Raw genomic sequence first — 25,243 nt, forward strand, 5'->3', positions numbered from 1 at the left:
GTGGCAAGTTTATGCAGTTATTTCATTGCACACTTTTTGTCATTTGACAAACCTGTGATTCCAAAAAATAAGCATAATTACCAATCAAATAGACAAAAACTGAACAAAACCCCCAACTATTTTAATATCTCTCTGGTTATCTTGACTCCATCAGGGTGAAGGTTGACATCATTACACCACCAGCCAATCACAAAGGGGGATATGCTCACATCCCCATCCACAACAGCTGTACCCGAACTGTTGGAACATTGGCCCCAGGAAAAGTGTGATGCGATGCGAGTGTGTGGTCAGTTTGACCTTCAGTGTTGGTGTGTGTGTGTGTATGCACAGCTTTGTGTGTGAACCAGCTCTCCACCCTCTGTACTCCCTCAGCTAATGAACAATTACTTCACAAAACAATCACAACTGTTCAATATTGTTTAATAAGCAACTCTGATATTGTACTTTGTCATTCCATTGAATAATGCCTCTATGGATCTGTAATTGCACATACCCCTGAACAAATTCAGTATTGAGTATTTCTCTAGACTATACAGATATGGAAATGTGTGTAACAAAAACACATATAGTAACACCCATACAATGCGAAACACTTCTGGTGAAATACTGTACCAGATACAAGAAACAGCTATTTTTCATTGATTGTACAGTTTTTCAGGTAGAAAATAACATTTTTGTATTGCAAACCTTTCAGTGGCGATTTGAATGGAAAACCTTACACATGATCATGGAGGCAACGACGATGAAATAAAAATAGAAAATGGCACTCAAATTTGGCACAAGATACAAAAAATACATCTGAACTTGAAATGTCGCTGACATAAATACAAACTCACGATGAGTTATTGTGTATAGTGAAAATGTACAGCCTATGCAGTAAATGTTTAGTGCTTCAGGTTGTTATTTTCATATGAGGATGTGATGATAAATGTGTATTCATCACTACAGGTAGTGAGCTAGATGATGGCAAGGAAGCTTTAAAACTTTTGCAATATATTATCTCCATAAACCTGAGAATCTATTAAGTATACAATATTATTTTTAAAGATTTCTCCTTCCTGAAGAAGACAAAAAACACCCTTGAAACATAGAACATTGTGACTTTGAGAGGAAAAAAGTACACTTCTAATTGTGCTGGAAACGTCAGACAAAAAAGCCATTCCAAAATCTGTATTTAAATGTGACCAGGTACTCAAAAACAAAGCAGTGGCCATGCACATTTCCACAGAGAAGCACAAGACTGAGTGTCAACATTATTGTTCTATGCAGAGCTAATAGATGACAGCTCTTGACCCCCTCGAGGTAAGCGGATAACGATCTGAACCGAGGCAAGAATTATATGAAAGAAGGGTGACCATGCTTTTTGTTCTTCTGTGCTTATTTCTGTGCTTCATTTCCAGGAAACAATCCAGAGCTCTCGACTCTGGAGCCCCCACTTAGGTAGCTGGATGTGAAGGAACGGTTAAGATACAGTGAAGACGAATAAGTAAAAACAGCACCCTTTTTGTGACAGCTGTGTTCTTCCAAGCAAGAGGTGGGCAAAGTGCTCACCAAGGCCACCACCAAGGAGCTCAGTGGTTTTACGTATTGTGCTGTTTGGTCGGGCAGATAGAGGGGGAGTCAGCGGGTTGAAGCAGGGAGTCATAATTGTTAATTATTCTGATCGTTGCTGAGGTTCGGTTAGCCCAGGATCGTTCCATAGAAAGGCTCAGGGAAGTGGCTTTTATCCACAAACGGCCACAAGGGGCAACAATGAGCCCAATCCACACTCGAAAACTAACCTCAAAAAGGTGATTTATGCTTTATCAGGAGTGTTTTCAAACAGTATTTTAGATTTTAAAAGAGAAAAGACTTCAAGGATGAAGACTTAGATGGTTGTTTTGGCAGATCTGGTTAATCAACCAGACAGTAAAGAAAGAGCTGCGCACATCGACCTCTCTGAGCTTTTCTATGGAACCACAACAGGTTTCCAGTTCCATATGTGAACATGAACAAATCCTGGATGAAATCAGTGATTACAGATTAGGTTATGTGATTTCTAGATTTAAAATTCAAAAAGGTACCAAAGTTTAAGATACCAGGAATAGCAAGGATTCTATACAAGGTAAAGATAGGATATAGTTTCTTACTTCAAACCATCCTCTACACTCTTCTTTTACATTTACAAACAAACCCATACACTTACAGCTGGTATATATATATATTTTTTTTTGGTGACATTTTATGTGAGATCACTATGCCATTAGTGGAAATCTCTCATGTCTACATTTGGACTATCAAAATGACCCTGTGATTTGCTTCCAAAAGGCCTTTTTTTCCTAGAAAATACAGTTTCCTAAAAATCCTTCACCCACAATCTACAACCCAATACTTACAGTAGGCCTTGTGTAAAAATAAAAAGACATGAACTGATTAAAAATCATATAAATTTTACATCTTAATAAAAAAAAGTATTTATCATAAAATGTTTAACGACACACATTGATACAAATAAATAGGAAAGCATCACTAAGGAGTCAAAAAAGCACCAACATTTTAAAAAGGGGGTGTGAAGATATTTTTTTGGGGGGGCAGTATAACTGACAGTCTCCTGCTACAGCGGCTTCTTATTAACTGCTACCTCTGTTCTTTGCCTGTCACGTCCGTGTGCGTTCACAGTAGTCATAGGCACATGTTAGGGTCAAGTGTGTGCGCGTGTGTGTGTGTGGCATCTATTTGTGCCGAGCTCCATTCGTTCGTCATATTTGCCCTTCATCTTCCATCTTCTCCCATCACTGGATAGACTGGGAGGTGGTTTCTCCATCTCCAGCTTCTTTCTCTCCACCCTCCCCCATCCCTCCATCACTGATGTCAAGTAGAACCCCCATTCCTGCCTACTCTACTCCGACTCCCATTTTTGCAGTAAGAATAAACCCTAAAACCATTCCGACAGCGTTGTGTGTGACCTCTCCACCGCCACATTGACCCCCTTCCACCCCCCCTGCTTTCTCCCTCCCCTCCATCACGGATTCTGCAGCAGCCCCTCCCACTGGATGGGCTGGGAGAAGACCTCTCTTTCCAGCCACATCTCGTAGCTGTAGTGGAAGTCCTCGGGCAGCTCCACACGCTGGCCCAGCACGCTCTGCAGGCAGTTGTCCACGGGCGCGAAGTCTCCGTTCTTGTTCTTGTCGTAGCGGCGGCTGTTGAACTTCTCGATGCTCTCCCGCAGGGCGCACTCCTCTGCCTGGAAGTCCCAGGGGCGTGCATCGATATCTGGGATGAGAGGAGAGAGGAGGGGATGTTTAATTAATATCAAGAACCCTTCTTTTATTATATGTTTGAATGTTCACACTTAGCCTTTTCCCCTTAAATCTAACATCCTTTTTCTCAGTGATGACACAATACGTGTGCCTGTATTGATCTTTTTTACCCTCTTTATATTTTCTTCCATTTCCTATCCTATTCTCTCCCTCTTTTTCCCTTCTATCCATCTTTCTCTCTAACACTCATGGTGACAGATCACTTGCTCTCCCGCGAGGGACGGTGACCCTGAGTAGTCCCCCTTTCTCTGTTGCTATGGCAACACAATCCAGGCTGTTCGCCAATGGCTGTTGGAGCATTATATTTCACACACGCACACGCACACAGTACATACATACAGACGGGTACATCAACAAAGATGTACACATCTACCATTAATTATACAATTTGAATTCATTAACCTGTATTAAATGTCATGTTCAAAGAGCCTTGGGAGAATGTATTCTTTATACTGCAGTCTCTGTTCTATTAATCAGCTGTGTGTGAGGGGTAGTGGAGGGCTGCTGGGACTCATTATCTCCGTGACCGTTTCATTTATGAAGATCTGAAAGGCCAACTCAGTTGTGGGTCCAAGCGAATGACAGAATACTTTCTTATTTTATTAAAGCTGCACCTGATAATTTTTTGATGATATTCTGCACCATAAATTATGAATTAGGGCTGTAACAAAGAAGAGCATCCTGTCTGTACTAACTGAAATGCTGTTTGAAAAAAGGGTAGAAATGGGTTGGAAAATAAGAAGAATACAGGTATAAAAAGGAACCAGCTTTTCCTCGCTCTTTAAATTGTTAGTATAAGACTAAAAAAAACAGTATTTTCCTGTTTATTTCCCTTTGCTGAACGACCCACTGGATACAGCATGTGACCGACAGGATAGAGCGAGCAACCCACCCACTGGATACAGCATGTGACCATCTGGATAGAGCGAACGACCCACTGGATAGAGCATGTGACCGACTGGATAGAGCGAACGACCCACTGGATAGAGCATGTGACCGACTGGATAGAGCGAACGACCCACTGTATAGAGCAAACGACCCACTGGATAGAGTGTGTGACCAACTGGATAGAGCGAGCGACCCACTGGATAGAGCGAGCGACCGACTGGATAGAGCGAGCGACCCACTGGATAGAGCGAGTGACCAACTGGATAGAGTGAGCGACCCACTGGATAGAGCGAGCGACCCACTGGATAGAGCGAGCGACCCACTGGATAGAGCGAGCGACCCACTGGATAGAGCGAGTGACCCACTGGATAGAGCGAGCGACCCACACGATAGAGCGAACACCCTACTGGATAGAGCATATGACGGACTGGATAGAGCATGTGACCGACTGGATAGAGCAAACGTCCCACTGGATAGAGCAAACAACTCACTGGATAGAGCGAGTGACCTACTAGATAGAGCAAACGACCCATTGGATAGAGCGTGCGACCAACTGGATAGAGCGACCGACCGACTGGATAGAGCATGTGACCTACTGAATAGAGCGAACGACCGACTGGATAGAGCGACCGACCGACTGGATAGAGCATGTGACCTACTGGATAGAGCGAACGACCGACTGGATAGAACAAGTGATCGACTGGATAGAACGAGCAACCGACTGGTTAGAGCGAGCGACCGACTGGATAGAGCGAGTGACCCACTGGATAGAGCGAGTGACCCACACGGTAGAGCGAACACCCTACTGGATAGAGCATATGACGGACTGGATAGAGCATGTGACCGACTGGATAGAGCAAACGTCCCACTGGATAGAGCAAACAACTCACTGGATAGAGCGAGTGACCTACTAGATAGAGCAAACGACCCATTGGATAGAGCGTGCGACCAACTGGATAGAGCGACCGACCGACTGGATAGAGCATGTGACCTACTGGATAGAGCGAACGACCGACTGGATAGAGCGACCGACCGACTGGATAGAGCATGTGACCTACTGGATAGAGCGAACGACCGACTGGATAGAACAAGTGACCGACTGGATAGAACGAGCAACCGACTGGTTAGAGCGAACGACCCACTGGATAGAGCAAGCAACTGACTGGATATTCCCAAAACTGAGCCCGCTACAGCCTCTGAAAGAGCAAAGTGCAGCCGGGCCCCCGGTGTGCTGTCAGATTTATTAGTAGTTAACACTTCATGGATCTGGTTACGCAGACAATTTACCATTTCCGTAGGCCCAGTCGTCATTGAGCCTGTGGCGGACCTTCTGGTAAATGGCTGACATGGTCTTCATGTTGCTCTTCCTCCACTGGCGGCCCAGGTACTTGGTCTGGATCTTAAGCAGCTTGAGGACGTAGAGCTGCATCATGGCCTGCTTCACCTTCAGAGCTCTCTTCAGGATGGGGGCAGACTTGAACACCACCAGCATCTGAGAAGAGAATACAAGTGACTAGAGGAGCATGTTTGATCATGCTGTGGTTTACCTGGCATACTGCAAACAAAACGCCCATCCACGAAGACCTTCATTGTGTAATATACCAATGAAAATGGACATGGACTGACTTTTCTGTGCGGATGGATTTGGATTTAGAATTACTCACCATGGTCCTGGAGTGTTTCCACTTGGTCAGCTTGTTTAATATTCTCAGCAGATTGATACAAGAAAACAGGTTTCTCCAACAGAACTGGTTGGTGTCTCCTGCTTCCTAAAAGACACAAACGCACACACAAAGGTCATGATAACACTTGGAAACCCTGACCTTCCTCCGGTGAGGATCAATCAGGTGTCGGGCTGACAGTGTATTTGACTCACCAGGCTCTCAGCTGTGAGCTCAGGCATCTCATGGACCACACAGTGAGGGAAGTCCAACACACATATACTGCAATGAAAACACACTGATCACTTTCCAAATCTACCCATCATGTTACACCCTGTAACATCACTTGAATCTGTCCAGTCTCCTTGACTTTTAGAACATCATTTTGGGCTGCAAAAGCTCTGATAGGGTCAAAGTACTACATCAATGTATGTGTGCTCAAAGTTTATACAGTCCAGAGTACTTTTCTACAGTATTGCACCTGAGATAAAACAGACTGGCCTGATCCTTTCACCTGCTGAGCAACACTCCTGTTTGTTTATTTTTTCTGTCACACCTGAATCTCCTGTCATTGCATTGCTGCTGTGATGCCATCTGTGCCACCTCCTGGAAGCCTGCTGATTCATGCAAGATTGCAGTCATGCCTGTAACACTTGTTTACCTGTCTTACCGGCAGTTCCTCAAAAACAACCCTTGTGTCTCCACCGAGCACATTTTTTAAAGGTACAGTAATAGTACTAAAGTGGCAGCCATTTCCAATATGAGTTACTGGAAATGGAGGCACAATTATACAAATGTCCTGTGTCTGTAGCACCAAACCGAACTTGTCTTTTGTTAGACAGCGACACAAGAAGTGTGGTGCTTTTTGTGACGGTAAGTGACGAGGATCCTACCTGTTTTTGGCACTGATATAGGACATGATGTTCTGATTGAAGAACTTGAGGATGAGTGGGATACAGTTGGCAAACACCAGGTGCTGGGAGACAATCTCAAACTGCAGGAAATGGGGAGGAGGAAGTGTGGAATAGTTAGAGTCCGGCAGTTGGGAAAAATTGAACTCTACTTCATTTGAATTGTTACATTTGGCCTAAAGTAGAAATAACACCACATAGATAGAAGTACTATTAAATGAGATAAATGACATTTCTGATTATGATGCTGATGGGACAAATCCCAGAAGGGGGAAATCCATATCTGAAGAAAGAATAGAGGAGAGAAAAAATAATCCTGTAGCCGATAATCCTGTATCATTGATGAGTTTCCTGTGTGGGGAGAAGGTCAGGAACCGGGGTTTCTATTCTCATGCAGCAGCTGTACAAATCCGTCACCTCATCTGAGAAGCTTTACTAAGATTAAAAACAGAGGCGATTCTGTTGCTGAATCATATTTCAGTATTTCATTGACTGTGGTTGTTTAAAATGTGCTATATTTTGACTCGTTTTCTGTATGTAACAATTGATTTTGTTATGTAGTAAATATATCCTCAAAACAATTCTTATCATACAGTGTTTGTGCGGTTGTCAAATAATTTACAAGACTAATCGATTTGATTTCTCACTGCAGCTGCATTCTGCTGATGTGCTGAGTGTGATCTTGTTTTGTGGCAGCAGAGGGCGCTGCCACTATAACCCCACAGAGTGTGGAGGAATGTCCCTTCCTAGCAACAGAAAATATCCCTGTCCCCATCCCACCGAACCGAAGTACAACTGATAAATAAAACAAGATACAAGCACTTGAAATGGGGCCAAATCTTCTATTAAAAAGAGAGCAGGTGCTCTCTTTCAATCCCTTTTTTGTCTCCATTGAGATGGGAGTCTATCAGGCTGACGCAGGAGGGCTGTGAGGGAGGGATGGAGGTCCAAAGGTGGGGGATGAAAGGAGGAAAGTAATGGAACGCTTGACCGGATAATCAGGTGGAGGGTAGTGACGGTAGCATGGGGGGGAGGTGCATGGATGTGTGTGTGCTGGGGGAAGGCGAGATGGAGAAAGAGAAGAATAATGTAAAAGGAGAGATGGTAATGTGAGGTGCCTGTAGGAGGGAGGATTGGATGTGTGTTTGTGTGTGTGTGTGTGTGTGTGTGTATAACCTGATAAATATGGTTGAGTTTGAGGTGTTTGAGGAGCAGCAGCAGCAGAGCAGAGATGGCCTTGACGATGATTTCCTTGTGACGGTTCACGTCAATTCCCAGCTTCATGCTCTGAAGGACGGTGATACTGGAGGACACACACACACAAACACAAACTGTAAGGCCTTCAGGTCTCTAATTAGAATACAGCTTTGTCTCAGTACAAGAAAAACAGAACTATTAAGAGACAGGCTGTTCGCTCTGCTTCGAAAACAAACCGATATTCTGATAAGTCTGTTGATGACAACAGAGAAGCTGTTTTTCAGCTCTCTGGTTGGTAGTCTAAAACTAGGCCATACTGCAGACCAAAAAATAAACCCAGACTAAGTGCTTTTTCAGTCTTATTCCATTAGCCCAAAAATGACATAAAAAACGTTTCTTGCTGGTGAATAAGAAGTACATAGAAGATCAGCCTGATTATCTCTAAATCTCTTGCAGGAGTTATGTGCAGCTGTAAATGGTGGTGACATTAGACAACATACATGTATCTTTTATCTTCAGCTGCCTTATATGAACGTGGCTCTAGATGTGTGCAAAAGCATAAAAAACAGCACTATTGGGAAAAGATTCAAATAGTAAAACTACATAAATCTTTCTACTACTTACGGCATCTCCTCAGGCAGCACGTCAGCCAAGATGTTAATGGAATCGGTTTTGGCTTTGGAGGTCGGAGCTGCAGCCAGCAGCAGCTTCAGGAGGGCAATCTGACACAGGTAACAATGCACAATATTAGACCCAAAATCTCTAAATCTATATTTTGTTGTGTAACAGGTAAAATGGGCTTTGGGTGATCTTAGATTGCTGCTAAGAATGCGTGATAATGATTTTGGGTTCACATAATTGTCTAGCTACAATATACTATATGTGCATCACTGCAGACGGGCTATTGATACTCCAAACTTTTCAATACTTCCTTACACCTCGATATTAATAATTCATTTTCCTTTTTTGACAGAGACCGTACCAACTGTACAACATAGATTTTGTGTTTCTAAAGGCTTTCTTCTAAGCCAAACAAAAACACATTTGGTAGCAAGGTGGTGTGAATCCATGGTGTAAAAAGTGGTGGCGAGTGACTATAAAAAAAACATATATTATGAGCCACTCACCACGTACTGGGAGAGGTTAGGAAGCATGCCCAGGTACAGCATCTCTGTTGGTGTCTCCTCCACATCCTCCTCGCCCTATACAACACAATACACACATCAAATCTTGCACACAAAACATCCACAAAACTCTCACATTTCAGGAACCAATAGCACAGCCTTGTTTCTATCTTGATTAAATATACACCACATTAATTATTCAGTTCATCTATCCATGTGTCATGATTGGGAAAATTATAGTTTACGGTGACAATACTGACCAGAGTCATTGGACACTGTTGCAGCTCGTCCTCCTTTTTGATCTGGACTTCAGCAATGGACACATATTTGTGCTGGAGAAGACAAGAAAACCATCAAAATATAACACATGTATATAAAAGGCGTTAGAAGAAGTGTTAATTAGCATTGCTAAGTGACACCCAGAGGGGTATTCCTTGGTGTATCTACACTTTTCAGTTTGTTAAATGATGGGAGGTGTATGGATTTTTAAGTTGGATTTCAACGTCGGGGGAATTTAGCAGAAAGGGAGTATTGATTAAGAAAACACTCCGAAGAGTGGAATAAAGAGTGAGTGAGATGCTACATGAGACAGTGATTTCCCCACTCACCTGCTTAAGAGTCTTGACGCTCTCATGGATGGGTCTGGGTAAGCCCACCAGGGTGTCTGTGTCACTACAAAACAATACACAGTTACACCAGACCGAAAGAAGACGACGTTTATTTTATTGTCTCAAATGAAATACCTACTTTCCCAGAGTGAAACCGATGAACTTGTTTCTACTGGTCTCAAGGAAGTGCTCGATGTCTTTCTCCCTGTACACACACACACACACAGATTTTGGATTCATTTGAGAACACCTGCTGCCACAGTTCTGCATATGAACAAGCAACCAAACAGGCATTTTTCCAGGGAGCACTCACATGTGTGCACACCACCCACACAAACAGCAACAGCACACTGCATTAGCTTCCTCAAATCTCATCAGTCACACTGTGTGCTGCTGCTCTCTGAGAGCCTCCTACTGATCAACACTTAATCAGCGCTGGATGTTGCACCACTCTGATCCAAAGACTTAGAGATACACACTTAATGATCAGGTTCATGAAAAGATAGACAGGATGTACATTTTTTCAGATAATGAACGCATGATGAATAGACTGCTATGAAGCATTTGTGTCCTCTCTCAGATTCATTATTCATGTCCCCAAAGCAGAGGCAGCACCCCGGGAAGACACCGCCCGCTACTACTGTCAGGAATACACAGATGGAGAGCGTATGGACGATGGCGAGGAGGGAGAACTGTGAGAAGGATTTGCTAATTTTATTTTAACTTGACTCAAATGGTGGCAACAAATTCAGGGTGGGAAACTGACACCAGCTGCAAGCCAAATGGTGTTAAGTCCCGGCTGTGTGTGGGAAGTTTTCTCTACTCTGTAGTGGTCAAAATGGCACGAGGCCATCCATCATTTAGAGGGTTTACTCAGTGGAATAAGAGCTAAATGCTTTGCCACAAACTAATAAAAAAATCTGGCAGGGATCATTTCTAGCAGCTACATTAATGAGTATCAGCATTATTTATTATAGAAAGGTCTCACTTAAGCTGTTTTTAATGTGTGCAGGATTTGTGTTAACACTTCCTTTCTGGCTTTGTGTGAACATAATCATTTATCCTGAAGTAAGGCTGTAAGAGGGCACTTTAAAAGCACTTTTTCAAACTTTGAAAAGAGGCATACAAGTCCAAATACTTTTTTTTAACCAGTATTTTACAGTTAATGGCTGTACTGCATATTTCAGAAATGAAAACGGTGCAATTAACCTGACTTTGGGGGCCCAGGGAAGGCCCTTGGGGAAGTTGACCCTTTCTGTGGGGGGTCTGAGGGGAGGCGGCGGAGGCGGGGGCTGGATGATGACATCGCGGTCCAAGGGGTCCACCTCGCCCTCGATGCCGCTGTCCGTGTCCTCGGGGTCCTCCTCCTCGTCCCGGGCGTCGTCGTTCTTGAAGGGGTCCCGCTCGTTGTACGTGTCCAGGCTGTCCTGCTTGACCAGGGGCTGGGAGAGAGAGAGAGTACAGGCGGTCAACTGCACTGGGAGGACTGCTTATGGCAAGGGCAATTAGCCCATCCCATATTTACAATGTAATATTCTTTTCAGCGGTAAAATTGCAAAACTGAGGAGGGACCCAAATCTGCACATAAACTTTACCTGATCGCGTATAAATTACCTTTAGCCCCTTAACAAGCACACTCAAACATAGTTCAAACTCACTTTATTTTCAAAAATAACAAATATGTCACAAAGTTTGGGCTCATTGTAAACATCATATAGCTTCAATTAAGAGTTGGGGATGAGCTGATACAGAATGCATACTGTGTGATGTTGTCAAATAGTGTGGAATCAAATCATTTTAACAATTTAAATCATACCTACAGAGGAAATCTCTGTTAGGCATTCAATTTCACTATCCTGATACTACAGTACTACAAAAGTCATGTCCTTTATTTTGAAGAGGTTAAATTAAGGGAGACTACTGATTTCATGTTGAGTTTGGCCAATATACTGGTGTCTACATCTAGTTTGCATTATTCCATTTTATTTTGCGATGCATTATACAGCAGGGTTTGATATCTTCCACTGACTGTATGAAGACATCCGCAGGAATAATGCAGAGTACACAGACACAGCAGGCTACAATCAAACTGCAGCTATAGTCTAAGCGGAACAAATACGATTTTTATTCCCTCAGGTAGGAAACAGTGATGTGTTTTTAATGACAGTACAACCTCAGTGTGAACCGTCACCCAGGTGAGCTTCTTGCAGACAGAGCATTACAGAAAGCTGCTGACAGAGTTATTCCTGATATATCAGATGCAGCCTAATAAATACTAACATTTAATCCCCATTTAGGCAATTGATAAAGATTAAGCATTAAGCTTCGCAGCGTGAATGTATCCTAAAGCAGTGGTTCCCAACCTATTTTCCCTGAAGCCCCCCCTACTTGTAACTAAGCTGAGCCCCCCACACCCACTCAACTCTCTCTAATAAATATAACTCGTCAGTTTTGTCAACATAAATAAAGCGATGACGTCTTAACGGATTCGCCAAGAGAATGCAAATAAATAATATGATATTTTTTATGTAATGAGTTAATTAAATTACTTTAATAGTATAAGGGCCAAAATAGAGATTTTATTATTGTGGTTTGATAAATGCAATTTATGGTGTTAGATTGCTGCTAGATCGTCCCTTTAATACAGGTGTATGCCTCCCTTTGTATGCTGTAAGCGGGAGAGAAAACAGGTTTTTCACCACAGTGGAAATGTTGTTTTTGAAAGGCTAAACGCCAACAATTATGGATTGAAGCAGAATATTTTGTTAGATAAAAACATGTGCATTTTGGAAATGATTACAGCTATTTTTTTTTATTTATAAATGTTGACTTTTGGACGTTACAACACTCTGAAATGTTTGAATCACATGAGTCGGAAACAGTCTTACACAGCCGCCACTGGAATCTAATTCTACAATAATACTAATAATAATAGTATAGCCTCAACTTTATCTGCAACTGTGTAGAAATACCGGGTTTAAACAGAATGCAGCCTACTAGGTAGCAAAAATATCTATATTTTAAATAGTTGTGTTATTAGTGTGTTATCATAATTTTAGTTATACATGTGTAAATCTAATTTTTACAAACTCAGAGCAGACAAATCCTGGCTCCCCCCATGTGATCTTTGGCGTCCCCCTTAAGGGGTCACAGACCCCAGATTGGGAACGCATCTTTACCAATTAAATTAGCTTGGCTTAGCATTAACAGCTAGGCTAGCCTGGCTCTGTCCAAAGGCAACCACAGCAACCGCAAGCAACATTTCAGATTGAACTTACCACACATCCGCACTTCAAAAGATACAGGGAAAATGCACATAATATGGCTAAGATTTCATATTGAGCTCTTATCTACCAACAAACCCAATTCAGTTAAAGTGCGAAACACACATACATGTACACACACAAAGTATCGCAGTTCAAACATATTCTCCGATGAATGACAATAGTGCAAGCATCAGGCATGAGTCAGCGTTCTGGACATTAGTTGAAATAGTGCAGTGGATGTATGGTGTGCCAGTGGCAGAACTAATGCTGGACTACAGTCAGTGAGGAGTATAGTGAGTGTATGGTGGGGAGGAAGGGAGGGAGGAGGAGGTGAAACCGTGTTGTGAGCCATTCTCTATGGAGAAGCCATTCTCTGCTATGTGGGAATGCTACTGGAGTGTTTGTTTTTTTCTATCAGGGTTAGGGGACAACCGCTTTCAATGCCATCCATGTAAGAGAGAGGTCAACTGAAACCCAACTACAACACCTGCAGAAGAGAAAGTAAGTTTATGACCATCTCAATTCACCTCCTCAATGAATGCATTTTAAGGACATTGACCCCTAGTCCAGAGGCTACAGTGCAAGGTGAATTTTTTGCGGCCAACCCTCGTAGCGATGTGATGAAGACTACAGGGGAGATGCTGCTACAGTAGATGTCTGAAGTGACTTTACGGGACAGTGGATAGTGACCGCTCCAGCGCCAATGACAACAGCCAGCAAGTCAGCCCTGTCTCTCAAACCCAACCTCCCTACCCCCCCCGGACTGAGCAGGCCACAGTGGAGGAGGAGGAGGAAGAGGAGGAGGAGGAGGAGAGAGGAGGAAGAGGAGAAAGAAATAGGGTGAGTGGAAGAAGGAGGGGACAGTATGAGGTGTAAGTGGATGATGAGGAAGGAGAAGGAGATGAAAATGGTGGAATAAGCACAGGAAGGAAGGGAGGGAGGAAGGAGGAGGAGAAAGGCAAGAAAAAGAGGAGACATATAAGGAGCAAAAGAAAGGAATAAGTGGAAAACAGAAGGAAGATTTGAGGGTACTAGGAGGATGGAGGAGTGGAGGGGAGAGGAGGAAAGAGGCATGTATGGGTGAGAACTCAATAGATAACCATTAAAAGGAGGATAAGCAGAAGTAAAGGGAGGATAGAAATATAGCGACAAAAGGAAAGGTGAAAAAACTAAGTGGAAGAAAACATGCAGGTGGCAATGATTAAATTAAAGGAATAGTTTGACATTTTGGGAAAAGTGTTTTTTTTTAAGCGTTAGATGAGAAGATAGACATCAATCTCATGTCTGTCGTCACCGTGGCGTTGCCAGGCAACCAGCGGAGACTTCAGGAAGTCACTGCCCCGGCCAAGAACCAGTTCCAGCACTTAACAGCCAGTAAAGTTAAAGACTGTTGTTTTTACGCTTCAGTATTTGTGCGGTTTTAAAACAAACGCAATATAATGTGCTAACAAGTGAGCTTTAGAGGTTTGGACAAGGCCAGGCTAGCTGTTTCCCCCTGTTTTCAGTCTTTATGCTAAGCTAAGCTGACTGTTTGCTTGCTGTAGCCTCATATTTAGCATTCAGACATAAAAGTGGTATCTATATTCTCATTTAACTCTCAGCAAAAATGTAAATAAATGTATTTCCCAAATGTCAAACTAGTCCTTTAAGTATTGGAAATGAGGCGGAGGATTGCACAGAAACCACTTGGAGCATTCAACTTTGGGTTTCTTTCATTAAACACTATAATTCTGTTGAATAGTTTGGATTGTCTGTCTAGACAGCATGCTCCCTACGCAGTGTAATTCAACTTCCTTTGCTAGAATAATTCAAAATTTGTCAGTGTGCAATATTAAATATTGCTTTCTCAGTTTCAGTGCATCTTGATATGATTGGATGAGGTTAAATGGAGGAGGAGGAGGAGGAAGAGAAGGAGAACAGACAAAGAAAGAAAAAAAAGAGGGCAAAAAGCAGAGAAAGAAAAGAAGGTGGCGAGGACGTGGGAGAAGGGGTGCAAAAAGTCCAGCTCAATGCAGAGAGAAAATGCAGAAGGAAAAGAGGGAATTTGTGGGTAAAGACCTGCTTCTTGGGAAAGGGACTGTCTCCTTCCAAGCTATCAACAAAGGCACTCTGTGGGGACACAAGGAAGAGGGGCAATGAGAAACCAGAGGGCAGTTAGATAGAGAGAGAGCCTGTCCAGTCAAAGGTCTACGAAAAACAGAGTCGTCCCAGCACCAATAACATCTCTGGCATCGCTGACTTACAACAGAGAACCAGGGATGTCGGCACTACGGAACTTATGGAAAGCCTGACCCAGAAAACAGTTAGAGGATGAGTTACAGGAGGAAGTCTACGGGATCACTTTAGAAACAGATGAAGCTGTTCAACAACAAAGAAATGCAAATAATGGAGAAATTAGTCTTCGGTAGCATTTACAATGTCATGTTAGTAAGGGAGTAAATATAATGTGTGACTGAAATTAGCAAACACTTCTGATAAGCTGTGAATGTGTGTGGTGTAAGTGTGGAGTGTGGGGTGGGGGGTCTGTACCCTGCGGCTGCGGCGGCCTCTCTTCTGCTGCTGCTGCTGTTCGATGAGCTCCATGGCAGAGGCCGGGGGCGAGGCTGCTCTCATGGCCCGGACCACCTTGATGCTGTCCTCCGGCAGCGGGGCCAGGTTCAGACGCTCTCGGCCTCGCACCTTCATCTCCTGGAGCTCCTCGAAACCCCCCTGGGTGAACTAGAAGATAGGAATGGAGACGGAAATGCGGTGATTCACAGGGCTTATGTGCAGAGAATCAAGGAGAGTCAGGAGGAACAGAATGCAGGTGGATGTGTTCACCAGACTGCAATTCATTATGTAAAAGACATTCAAAATTATTATATGGATAGGTGATTGTAATGCAATGGAAAATGTGTAAAAGGGTACATATACAATGCTATATATTAGGGCTGTCAATCGATTCAAATATTGAATCACGATTAATCGCATTATTGTCCATAGTTAATTGCGATTAATGGTAAATTAATCACATTCAAAATGCACCTTAGAGGGAGATTTATCAAGTATTTAACACTCTTATCAACACGGCAGTGGGCATATATGCTGATTTATGCCAATGTATGTAAATATTTATTAATGGAATTGAATTAACAACACAAAACAATGACAAATATTGTCCAGAAACCCTCACAGGTGCTGTACCTGTGAGGATTTCTGGACAATATTTGTCATTTAGCATAAAAAATATGCTCAAATCATAACATGGCAAACTGCAGCTCAACAGGCAACAACAGCTGTCAGTGTGCTGACTTGACTATGACTTGCCCCAAACTGCATGTGATTATCATAAAGTGGGCATGTCTGTAAAGGGGAGACTCGTGGGTACCCATAGAACCCATTTACATTCACATATCTTGAGGTCAGAGGTCAAGTTGCCAGTTTTTCCTGGCCAGTTTTTTTTTTTTGGAGCGTTACTTAGCCTCTTTCGCGACAAGCCCGCAAACACGAACATACTAACCTATGCACACAAACACAGATGCAGAAATAGATATGTGTCAACGTTTGAACGGTTCTAAGATACTAACCAGTATTGTCTTCCAGAGCAGCAGTAGTACTTTCTTCATGGGGAAGTGCGGGGCATTCATGCTGCAGAACTTGGTCACCATGGTGAAGAGGAGCAGGGCAAAGGGCTCTCCGTTGTACAGAGGTGAACCTGAGGGGTTAAAGGTCAAAGTCTGGATATATGAATGGCTATATGAAAGCAGTAGTCTGTATTGCACAAAGATGTGGTTGTGTGCAAAGTCAGCTCAAAGGAATGTACACACACCTAGCTCATTCTTGAAGGCTTCTCTTGCTGCTTTCCACTCAGGTCTGTCCTCCTCCATTTGAACTCTAATGGTCTCCACCATCAGGTACATGATGCTCAGTAGCACTCTGCAAAGAAAAGAAAACACACAGTTCTCAGCTTGTCCATACGTGGGTGTGTGTGTGGTAGGTATTTAACTTGTGCCTCGAACAATAATAATAATGGGCCTGAAAGGTCTACAAGTACAAGAGACAATACCATGATGGATGAAATGATGAGTGATAATGAGACGGGAGTGCAAGAAGCAGAGGAGGATTGTTTGCAACCTGCTTGTGCATACAAGCATGAGAAGAGACAATTTGTATTCTCTGACAGGATAATAATGCACCGTCCATTCACAATTACCTGATGTAAGTCAGGCGGTGTTTTATGCATTAAACACTTTGTTCGCTCAACAAGGCCTCTCAGTTCAAAATATCTATAATGGTTTTCAATTTTGTGGCAGCAATTAGGAGCAAATCTTCTCCTCAAGCCTGTAATTATTTGTTAGTGTGCGACTGGGGAATGCACAGACGGAGCTCTGTGTACGTGGGAACATACGAGTGTGCATATGTGTGTGTGGGTGTGTGTGTGCGGAGGGATGTTCAGCCTATTTTGTTAAAAAAATCAATTCCATTAAGCAGAAGCAGAAAGTGAATGAGGGGGAAAGGGACAAAGAATATAATTAAATTTTGCTGAATAGGTGTGTGTGTGTGTGTTTAAATGTGCCCTTGTGCAGACGACAGAAAGGTAAGAATGAGAAGTATTGAAGTGAATTGGGAAATTTTGAGGAATAAGAGCAGGGCGGGAGTCATAAAATTGAAGAACTGGAAGATATGTTTGTGCTTATTGGCTTTCCATCTTATGTGAAGTGAGAGGAATGTGGAGTAGGCTGTGAGTCATGTGGTCTTACCTGAGCTCTGTGCTGTCTGCAAGAGAGATGGCAGGCTTCCTCACCGCACTGCTGCACGCCTGGTTGTTACTGCACGCGCAAAACACACAAGTAAATAACTGCATTTTAGTGGTTTATTTGAAAAAAAAGAAGAGCCAGTTTATGCATACACATTCAAAATGACCAAAACATCATGATAATGACCCACTTTTTAAGCATACATACTCAAAAACAGACTCATACCCTCTTCATGCTTTTTGTATAAGCATCACCATGTGTTTGTTTGCCTGATTGGCTTGCTTACACTGCTTCGCTGTGCAGAGTGTTGATAGGCCAGACTGCACCACGATGCCTCAGAGCAGCTTATGTAACAACAAAGAAGCGCCGGATCCCAACTGAGGCCGACACCGGCAGCAACAAAGCCGACTTGAAGGAGCCAGTGCTGCACCGTGTCCTCAACGGAGGGTTTGAAGTGCGGATCACAGACGGTGTGTTTACTGTATTCCTGCATTCCAGTCCACCCACCACCCCCTCTCTCTCAATGTCTTTCTATCCCCATAAACCTTGGGAGTGAACAAGTGGATGTGCTGAAGGACGAGAGCTTCAATCATGGGAGGATACTAAGAGAATTCTGATCTTGTAAGCGAGAGAGAAACATTGACTCTTTCAGGGCTTGAACCTATGACCTTTCAGTAACAAGACAACAATCCCTTCCTTTATTGCCGCAGGCCTTCGCCCAAGGGGGGAAACACATTTAAAAAAAGATAAGAACGGTTTTGCACTTTGAAGGGCAAGGTGTGCCCCGCCTATTCCTCTGGTTTGCTTGCCCTTCATGATTTACCCTCTATTGTAAATACATGAGCAGCAGCAAGTCTGTAATCTTATCAAGCAAATCCAAGGTGAAAGTGACATTATGGTATTGTTGTTTGTGTCAAAGAAGAGGCTCATATACAGGGTCTGAAATCATCCAGCCAACTGCCACTTTGGCAGGCAAGGAAAACGCTGGAGAAGGGAATAGAGAATTGGTTCCTAGTTGTCCAATTCCTTGGCATCTCATGCCTCTGTGACCACCGATTCCTCTGTATTGATTCTTTCCGTTACGCATGCACAATGACGCATGTTCACGCTGTGTCATGTTTCAGTTTGTTTGGGACCGGAGCCACGGCGGAGAGAAAAAAAGCGCTCAAAAGCGTGGCGCTACTACTGCTAAACCCTATTTTTTCCCTGCTAATGCGACACTGTGAACAACAAATCTGTGTTGAAATCAGCAGGAGGAGAGCTGGTAACGTTACCTGTTTTACAACCGGTGGGCAGCACAGTCCTGCTTGACTAAATAACGGAGCTACTATCATTAACTGAGGTGCCATTAAATTACATTATGAGGCGTTCAAGCTCTGCTCAGTAAAAATTACTATTGGGCAGAGGTGAATTACAACGTTATCCTGATGTGTTTAAATGCAATCTCGTCAAAAATGTAGTTTTTGGTGAGAAACTCCCATCCCTGAAAAACAGGGCTCCCCCCGGAAGCTACGGTGTAATTCGAACACTGTAATTAACCGTGCATATATTATGTTTTTTTATGTAAAAATATATCGAACATTGTATGATATCAGATCTAAAATGTTATTCCATCATTTAGCGCAGAGATTTAAAAAATGCCAGATAAAATTTCTGAGTGGCAGACCCAGTGGCAGGCAGTGAACCCTGCTCATATACAGCATCCCCAGCACATTCGCTGTGTCCTACTCACTCTATCTCCATGCTGAGCAGCTCCAGCAGCGCCGTGAAGATGCCCATGTCGTAGAGCAGAAAGACATTGTGTCTGGACCAGTGGAGCACGTCCACCTCTGTGTCGCACTCGTCAAACACTCCTGGGGAAAAAGGTTTGGAGGGAAAAACAGGACACAAGAGGTGTGTTAAGATTGTTTTGTGTGCCCATTTTTCATGTTTCCAATTTGTTTGCACTTCACTTCTGGGTTTTTCATGTGATTTATATATCATATACTCTCACAAAACAGGTGTTTGACACTGTATAAATCATACATTTTACTATATATGAAATACATTGTGCTGACATTAGGAGCAAGGACCGTCTATTATCACGTGCAGAGCATAAACCTAAAGGCTTGTTCAAATGTATTTGCTGAAGGGCGCGTACGAAGGAGAGAATTTATCTTTTCCATCTCACTGTGCAGGGAATCGCAGACTTTGATATATTGCTGTTGTAGTTTTTTCACTTTGACTCTGCACTGAGCTCCTGTGCGCACAGATCCCTTCTCCTTCAGTTTATCTCCACAGCTTTTATAAAATTCACTATTTCTGTGGACTTTATTTAGAATATTCTGGACGTTCTCTTCGGACCAGGTGTCAAGCAAACATTGGACTTCTGCAGAAAGTCCAGGTCAGTCCTCTCCCACTCGTGTTAACCTGTCGTTTACCTGTGTCCGTCTCAACAAATGCCCACACAGGCAGCCTGCGTTTTGGTTCCCTTGGAAACAGTCTGAGACCGTGATTACTGCGTTCACATCTGCCCAAACGAACCGCACCGGGGTTGATTAAAACAGACTAAATGTTGGCTTTTGAAAGCACCCTTAGAAGCTAATTTATGTTAATGTAAAAAGTGTAGCAGTTTACAGCCATAAAGTAACTGTTAAGCACGGTACATAGACAGTAGAAAAAGCACAGGTGGACAAAATAAAAGCAATAATGGCTGAATTCCATTTCGTTCTGGTATCGGTGCATGCTGAATCACTGTCACACTTCATGGCTTACTAGGACACTAGGATAGAGCAGAGCCAAAATGCCTACTGCTGGTTGTACAGTATTGGGTCAACGCACCCTGAGCCAAGTAGAGGATTGCCCTGGCCACCTTCAGCCTCTTGTCTCTGTCCGTCACCTCCAGCGCGTCCAGCAGCCTCATCACATATGTCCTCTGCTCCTCCACCGTCAGCTCGATCCACCTCCTGCCTCGAGCTGCAGGAAGGACACGACGACACAGCGAGCAAGGTTATTTTCAGAAGCCCTTTTTTTCATCTTCTTCCTCTGGATTAGACAATTCAGTGTAGGCTACTATAATATGTGTCCACAGTGTGTCATTTTTGTCATTCTTCCTTTATTAACAGTGTAGAGATGGACATGAAACACAAGGACAAAGAGAGAACGGTTTGATTCCCCAGAGCCGTGTAGCTAAACTCTAAACAGATGCTAATCTAACAGTAGCACAAATGGAGAGTTCTAAAGAGTTATGAGAGTCAGGGGGGCTGCCAGCACTTCACACGTCGACTGTGAGACTCACGCTCTTACACCACAAGTCTATTTTCTCACACAGAGAAAAACAAATGTCAAACTGATAACATATGACGGAGGGTTTTTAAACCTGCAACAAGCTCAGCTGCTGCTGACTCGGGCAAAACGGGCTGATTACCATTTAATGTGTGCTGTTTTATTTAACATGTTAGGCTATTAATGATGCTTCATAGTTCATCCCGTCTTGTCCTCAGAATCAGCAGCTGTCAGTACTTTCTCTGCTCAGAGCGTTTGTTTTTATTAACCTCTTTATGGTTACTGCTGCTCTGAGCGTACAAGAAGACACCGCAGGCTCGTGAGTCATGAACCCAGCGGTGCAGCCAGTGCACCTTGCCAAGTGCGCTGGGAGTGTGCCACTTTTTATAATTTCGTGGGCCAGGCTCCCTTTGGCGCACCTGTGGCGCACTTAGGCACGGGGTGGAATCAGAAAGAACGCATTATTATTATTATTATTATTATTAGAGCATTATTATCCGCGTCATGACGCACTGACAGTTTGGGAAATACGCCTGTTGATGTGCAGAAGAAACTGTGTAGAATCATTAATCAAAACAACATCTGTGGTTATTTTATAGCAGTCTGGTTGCACAAAATGTAACCAGCAGAACTGCCTTGTGTGATTGTGGCTTAAAGGAGCAGTGTGTAGGATCTGGCAGTATCTAGCGGTGAACTGAAGCCTCTCCTGTGTGACCAAGCGTGTAGGGGAACTACGGCGGCCGACGTGAAAACGTGAATGGTGCTTTCTAGAGCCGGTTGTTGTAAGAGTAGCGTAGGGCATTTGGAGCAGAGCCAGTGTGTGTGTGTGTGTGTGTATATGTTGGAAGTGAGTGGTGAAGCAAGAGAGAGAGAGAGCGGCGGCAATATCGACTCCGGCCCAAGCAGGAAAAATTAACAGTGTTTGGTTTGTCCGTTCTACTGTAGAATTTCTGCCAATAGATCCTCCTAAAAGTTACAAGCTGTTCCTTTAACAGAGAGTACTTTACTTTCTCCATGTCATGTTGTACTTCTCATATCTGCTGCCTTCCTCCCCCATATCTCACATACTGTACAGTATTAAATTATTCAAACTCAGTGTGTTCGAGAAATCGGGTGACTGCAAATCATTTCAAACGTTTACCTTGATCTGGATATTCCCCGTAATCATGTTGTATGTGTGAATATAGAGACTGACTGCTGCTTTGATGTGTCTGACTGTCATTAGTTTTTAACATTGTGTTCAGGCCTACTGCATCAGTATATATACACAAAAAGTCTGCTACTACTACAAGTAATTGAAATGCAGGCCTGCTCTGGCAACGATTCAAGCCTATTTTTTTTTAACAGTATAAGTCTTCTATTCTTAGACTCTTCATTTGATTACGCTGACAGTAATAGGCATTAAAGCAGCGTAACATCATCATGATCGTCGGAGCTCAGTGCTTCTTCTACTTAAGATACTCTGACTAGCGCCGTCTACTCAAGTCAGGAAAACAAAAAACGCTTTCTAATTTCAGCACTGACCCTAAAAAAGCTTCCTTCTTCTTCAGGGAAGAGCTTAAATTAGACGTGTCGTGATAATCACAGTGATTTAGGTGAGTGACTGAATGGGAATTTATGGTGGAAAACACTGACGAGCACACTGTCAGTGGTCCTGTTATATATATACACACACAAACACAAAGAGCACAAGTCAAAGAGGAGAACCACCCTCTGACAACATACAGCGCTCCCTGACTGAACACACACGCTAATGAAAAGGCCGTAATGCAGAGAGGCAGCTCTGTGCTCTATCTCCCTAAAACAGCAGTCGGAGGAGCTCTCTTCTAATCCTGCTATTCATTACCGTTCAGCTCGGAGAGGAGGTGACAGATGAAGAGGATGAAGCACGTCTCGCTCTTTTTCTAGACCGAAAGGAAAGATGCCACAGCGGCTCGAGACCTTTATGGCTTCTTGCTCATTCTCAAAGTGATATCTGTGGTGCCTCCGTTGCAAACGAATATAAGCACCATGTGGGGGACAATTACAAGAAATTAAGATTCTTTATTCTCTCTTTTTTTTGGAATATTTCACTTAGAATCAAATCATTTCTACACAAGAAATATCCGGTAAAGAAAAATTGTGTTCATGCATAATCTCCTGTCAGGCAGTAACTCATGTTGGAAAAGCTGCTTTGTTCTTGGTAACCAAATATTAAATCACATGGTTAGGATAGGTCCTCCCATGTCCATCTGTGGGGATATTCATTCTTTGAACAGCTTAAAGGAGCGGAGCTTTGATGTGCCTGGTCACCCTCGCCTCACACAGGTCGGCTTAAAAAAAACCCACAGCGGCACACCGAAGAGCAACGCTGGCTTGTGTTGCACTTCAGAGGTGAGAAAACTGAACTGAACTGACCTCCTGTTACAGCTTTTAGTGTGAAGTCCAAAAATGCACTGGAGAAGTGAAACGGTTTCATGATCACAGGGACAATTTTGTAATCCTGGGAAAAAGAATTTGACTTGATGGGAATTTTTCAGTGGAAGGAAAAATGATAGAAATATATAAGCTGAAGTCTGAATGTTATGGAACCGACCAACGCTGAAATGTGAATATAATTTACTTTATCCTTCTATTCTAGGGCTGTCAAAGTTAATGCGATAATAACACGTTAAAGCAAATTAGTTTTAACGCCACAAATGTATTCGATGCATTAACGCTACTCGCGATTTCACGATTGGGCTCAGTTTTAAAGTTAAAGTGAAGAAACTGGCATCATATGAAACTAGAAAAACCTAAGGAATCCATCGGTACCAACCATGTCATACTAGCTTGTCGGGAAGGAGACTAAATAACGCTCCAAACTAAATATTGGCGAGGATAAACTGCCATGGCCATTTTCAAAGGGGTCCCTTGACCTCTGACCTCAAGATATGTGAATGAAAATTGGTTCTATGGGTACCCACGAGTCTCCCCTTTACAGACATGCCCACTTTATGATAATCACATGCAGTTTGGGGCAAGTCATAGTCAAGTCAGCACACTGACACACTGACAGCTGTTGTTGTCTGTTGGGCTGAAGTTGGCCATGTTATGATTTCAGGACATGATTGTTTGTTTCTGGACAATATTTGTCATTGTTTTATGTTGTTAATTGATTTCCAATAATAAATATATACATACATTTGCATAAAGCAACATATTTGTCCACTCCCATGTTGATAAGTGTATTAAATTCTTGACAAATCTCCCTTTAAGGTACATTTCCAACAGATAAGAAAAAATGTGCAATTAATTTGCGATTAATCGCGATTAAACATTTCGATTGACAGCCCTTATTTATTCATTTCACTTGCAATTCCCTTCAACACACATTCGATCATGTGTGTACGGTGTTGAGAATATTTCGTTTAGTTAACCTTCGCCAGCTCACTTATGGACTCAAGCACTAAGCCGGGGCCAACAGGGACATTCAGAGCTACACAAAAGGACTCCGTCCCGTTCTGTCAGTCAACAGCAAGTCGCGATGTTGGAGGAGACATCGATGTCTCTGTGATGAACAACAAGACTGGCTGTAGAATTCAGTGGGTTTGCCAGGACCCTACTTTGCTGTTGCCATATCAGTGAGGGCATCTGTGACACCGTTTTGTGCCTCAAACATGCTGCAGACAACTCAGTTTTTACTCTTCACATGACACACCTGCCCTACAGGTGATCTAAACACATTAAGGGATGTGCAAAGCTTATAAATTTAATAGATTTAATAATCTCACACACTCACACATGGACACAGTACCATGGCTCCTGAAGTCCTCCTCAAAGTAGTCTCTGTTCAGGGCAAACTCTGGCTCCTCTGTGTAACTGTAGAGCTCTGTGGACAGAAGATGATGCAACAGAATTAGAGATTGATCAATAAATCAAAATCATTTTCAAGCAAAAACTAATCGTTCTCTGGTCACAGCTTCTCCAAAGAGAGGAGTTGCTGCTTTTCTTGGTATTTTTTTCCACAATTTTTGGACGTTTTAATAAAACAGAGTAATCGATAATGAAACAAATGGTTAGTTGCAGCCCTAAACCGAATAAAAACAGGAGACAGGTACACTCCTGCAGGTAAACTGCGCTACCTTACATAACCAAAACAGACAAGCTCCTGTCTCCTCAGTGCTGATCTCATGTCTTTCATGCACAGTCTAACGACTCGTCACGTCACCATGCTTCTCCTCCTGTTCTGAGAGCAGTCGTCGCTCCTCGACCCCGAGGAGCCGTCGCTAGAAAAGCCGCTGTGACTGTCTGTCTGTTTGTGTGTGTGT

The 25,243-nt window shown here is 43.0% G+C and overlaps 1 protein-coding gene across 5 annotated transcripts in view; it reads right to left on the reverse strand.

The window, feature by feature from the left end:
- Window positions 1-403: 403 nt before the first annotated feature.
- strip2 (striatin interacting protein 2) overlaps window positions 404-25,243 on the reverse strand; it is a 34,494-nt gene continuing 9,654 nt past the window's right edge. For 2 of the 5 annotated variants that reach the window (XM_037761064.1, XM_037761060.1), the window contains exons 3-22: window positions 24,715-24,804; window positions 20,511-20,645; window positions 19,423-19,543; window positions 17,694-17,762; window positions 16,763-16,869; window positions 16,521-16,648; window positions 15,484-15,672; window positions 15,013-15,063; window positions 10,898-11,130; window positions 9,828-9,893; window positions 9,689-9,752; window positions 9,341-9,412; window positions 9,084-9,158; window positions 8,581-8,678; window positions 7,936-8,062; window positions 6,742-6,842; window positions 6,064-6,130; window positions 5,852-5,956; window positions 5,475-5,679; window positions 404-3,252 (exon numbers count right to left, since the gene is read on the reverse strand). In XM_037761064.1, coding sequence (XP_037616992.1) covers window positions 3,002-3,252; window positions 5,475-5,679; window positions 5,852-5,956; window positions 6,064-6,130; window positions 6,742-6,842; window positions 7,936-8,062; window positions 8,581-8,678; window positions 9,084-9,158; window positions 9,341-9,412; window positions 9,689-9,752; window positions 9,828-9,893; window positions 10,898-11,130; window positions 15,013-15,063; window positions 15,484-15,672; window positions 16,521-16,648; window positions 16,763-16,869; window positions 17,694-17,762; window positions 19,423-19,543; window positions 20,511-20,645; window positions 24,715-24,804 — 2,354 coding nt within the window. In that variant the 3' untranslated portion in view covers window positions 404-3,001. The remainder of the gene's footprint in view (window positions 3,253-5,474; window positions 5,680-5,851; window positions 5,957-6,063; window positions 6,131-6,741; window positions 6,843-7,935; window positions 8,063-8,580; window positions 8,679-9,083; window positions 9,159-9,340; window positions 9,413-9,688; window positions 9,753-9,827; window positions 9,894-10,897; window positions 11,131-15,012; window positions 15,064-15,483; window positions 15,673-16,520; window positions 16,649-16,762; window positions 16,870-17,693; window positions 17,763-19,422; window positions 19,544-20,510; window positions 20,646-24,714; window positions 24,805-25,243) is intronic. The other 3 variants (XM_037761061.1, XM_037761063.1, XM_037761062.1) reach the window with 3 other exon arrangements.

Source organism: Sebastes umbrosus, chromosome 23 (genome assembly GCF_015220745.1).
Source record: "Sebastes umbrosus isolate fSebUmb1 chromosome 23, fSebUmb1.pri, whole genome shotgun sequence".
Classification (NCBI taxonomy): Eukaryota; Metazoa; Chordata; class Actinopteri; order Perciformes; family Sebastidae; genus Sebastes; species Sebastes umbrosus.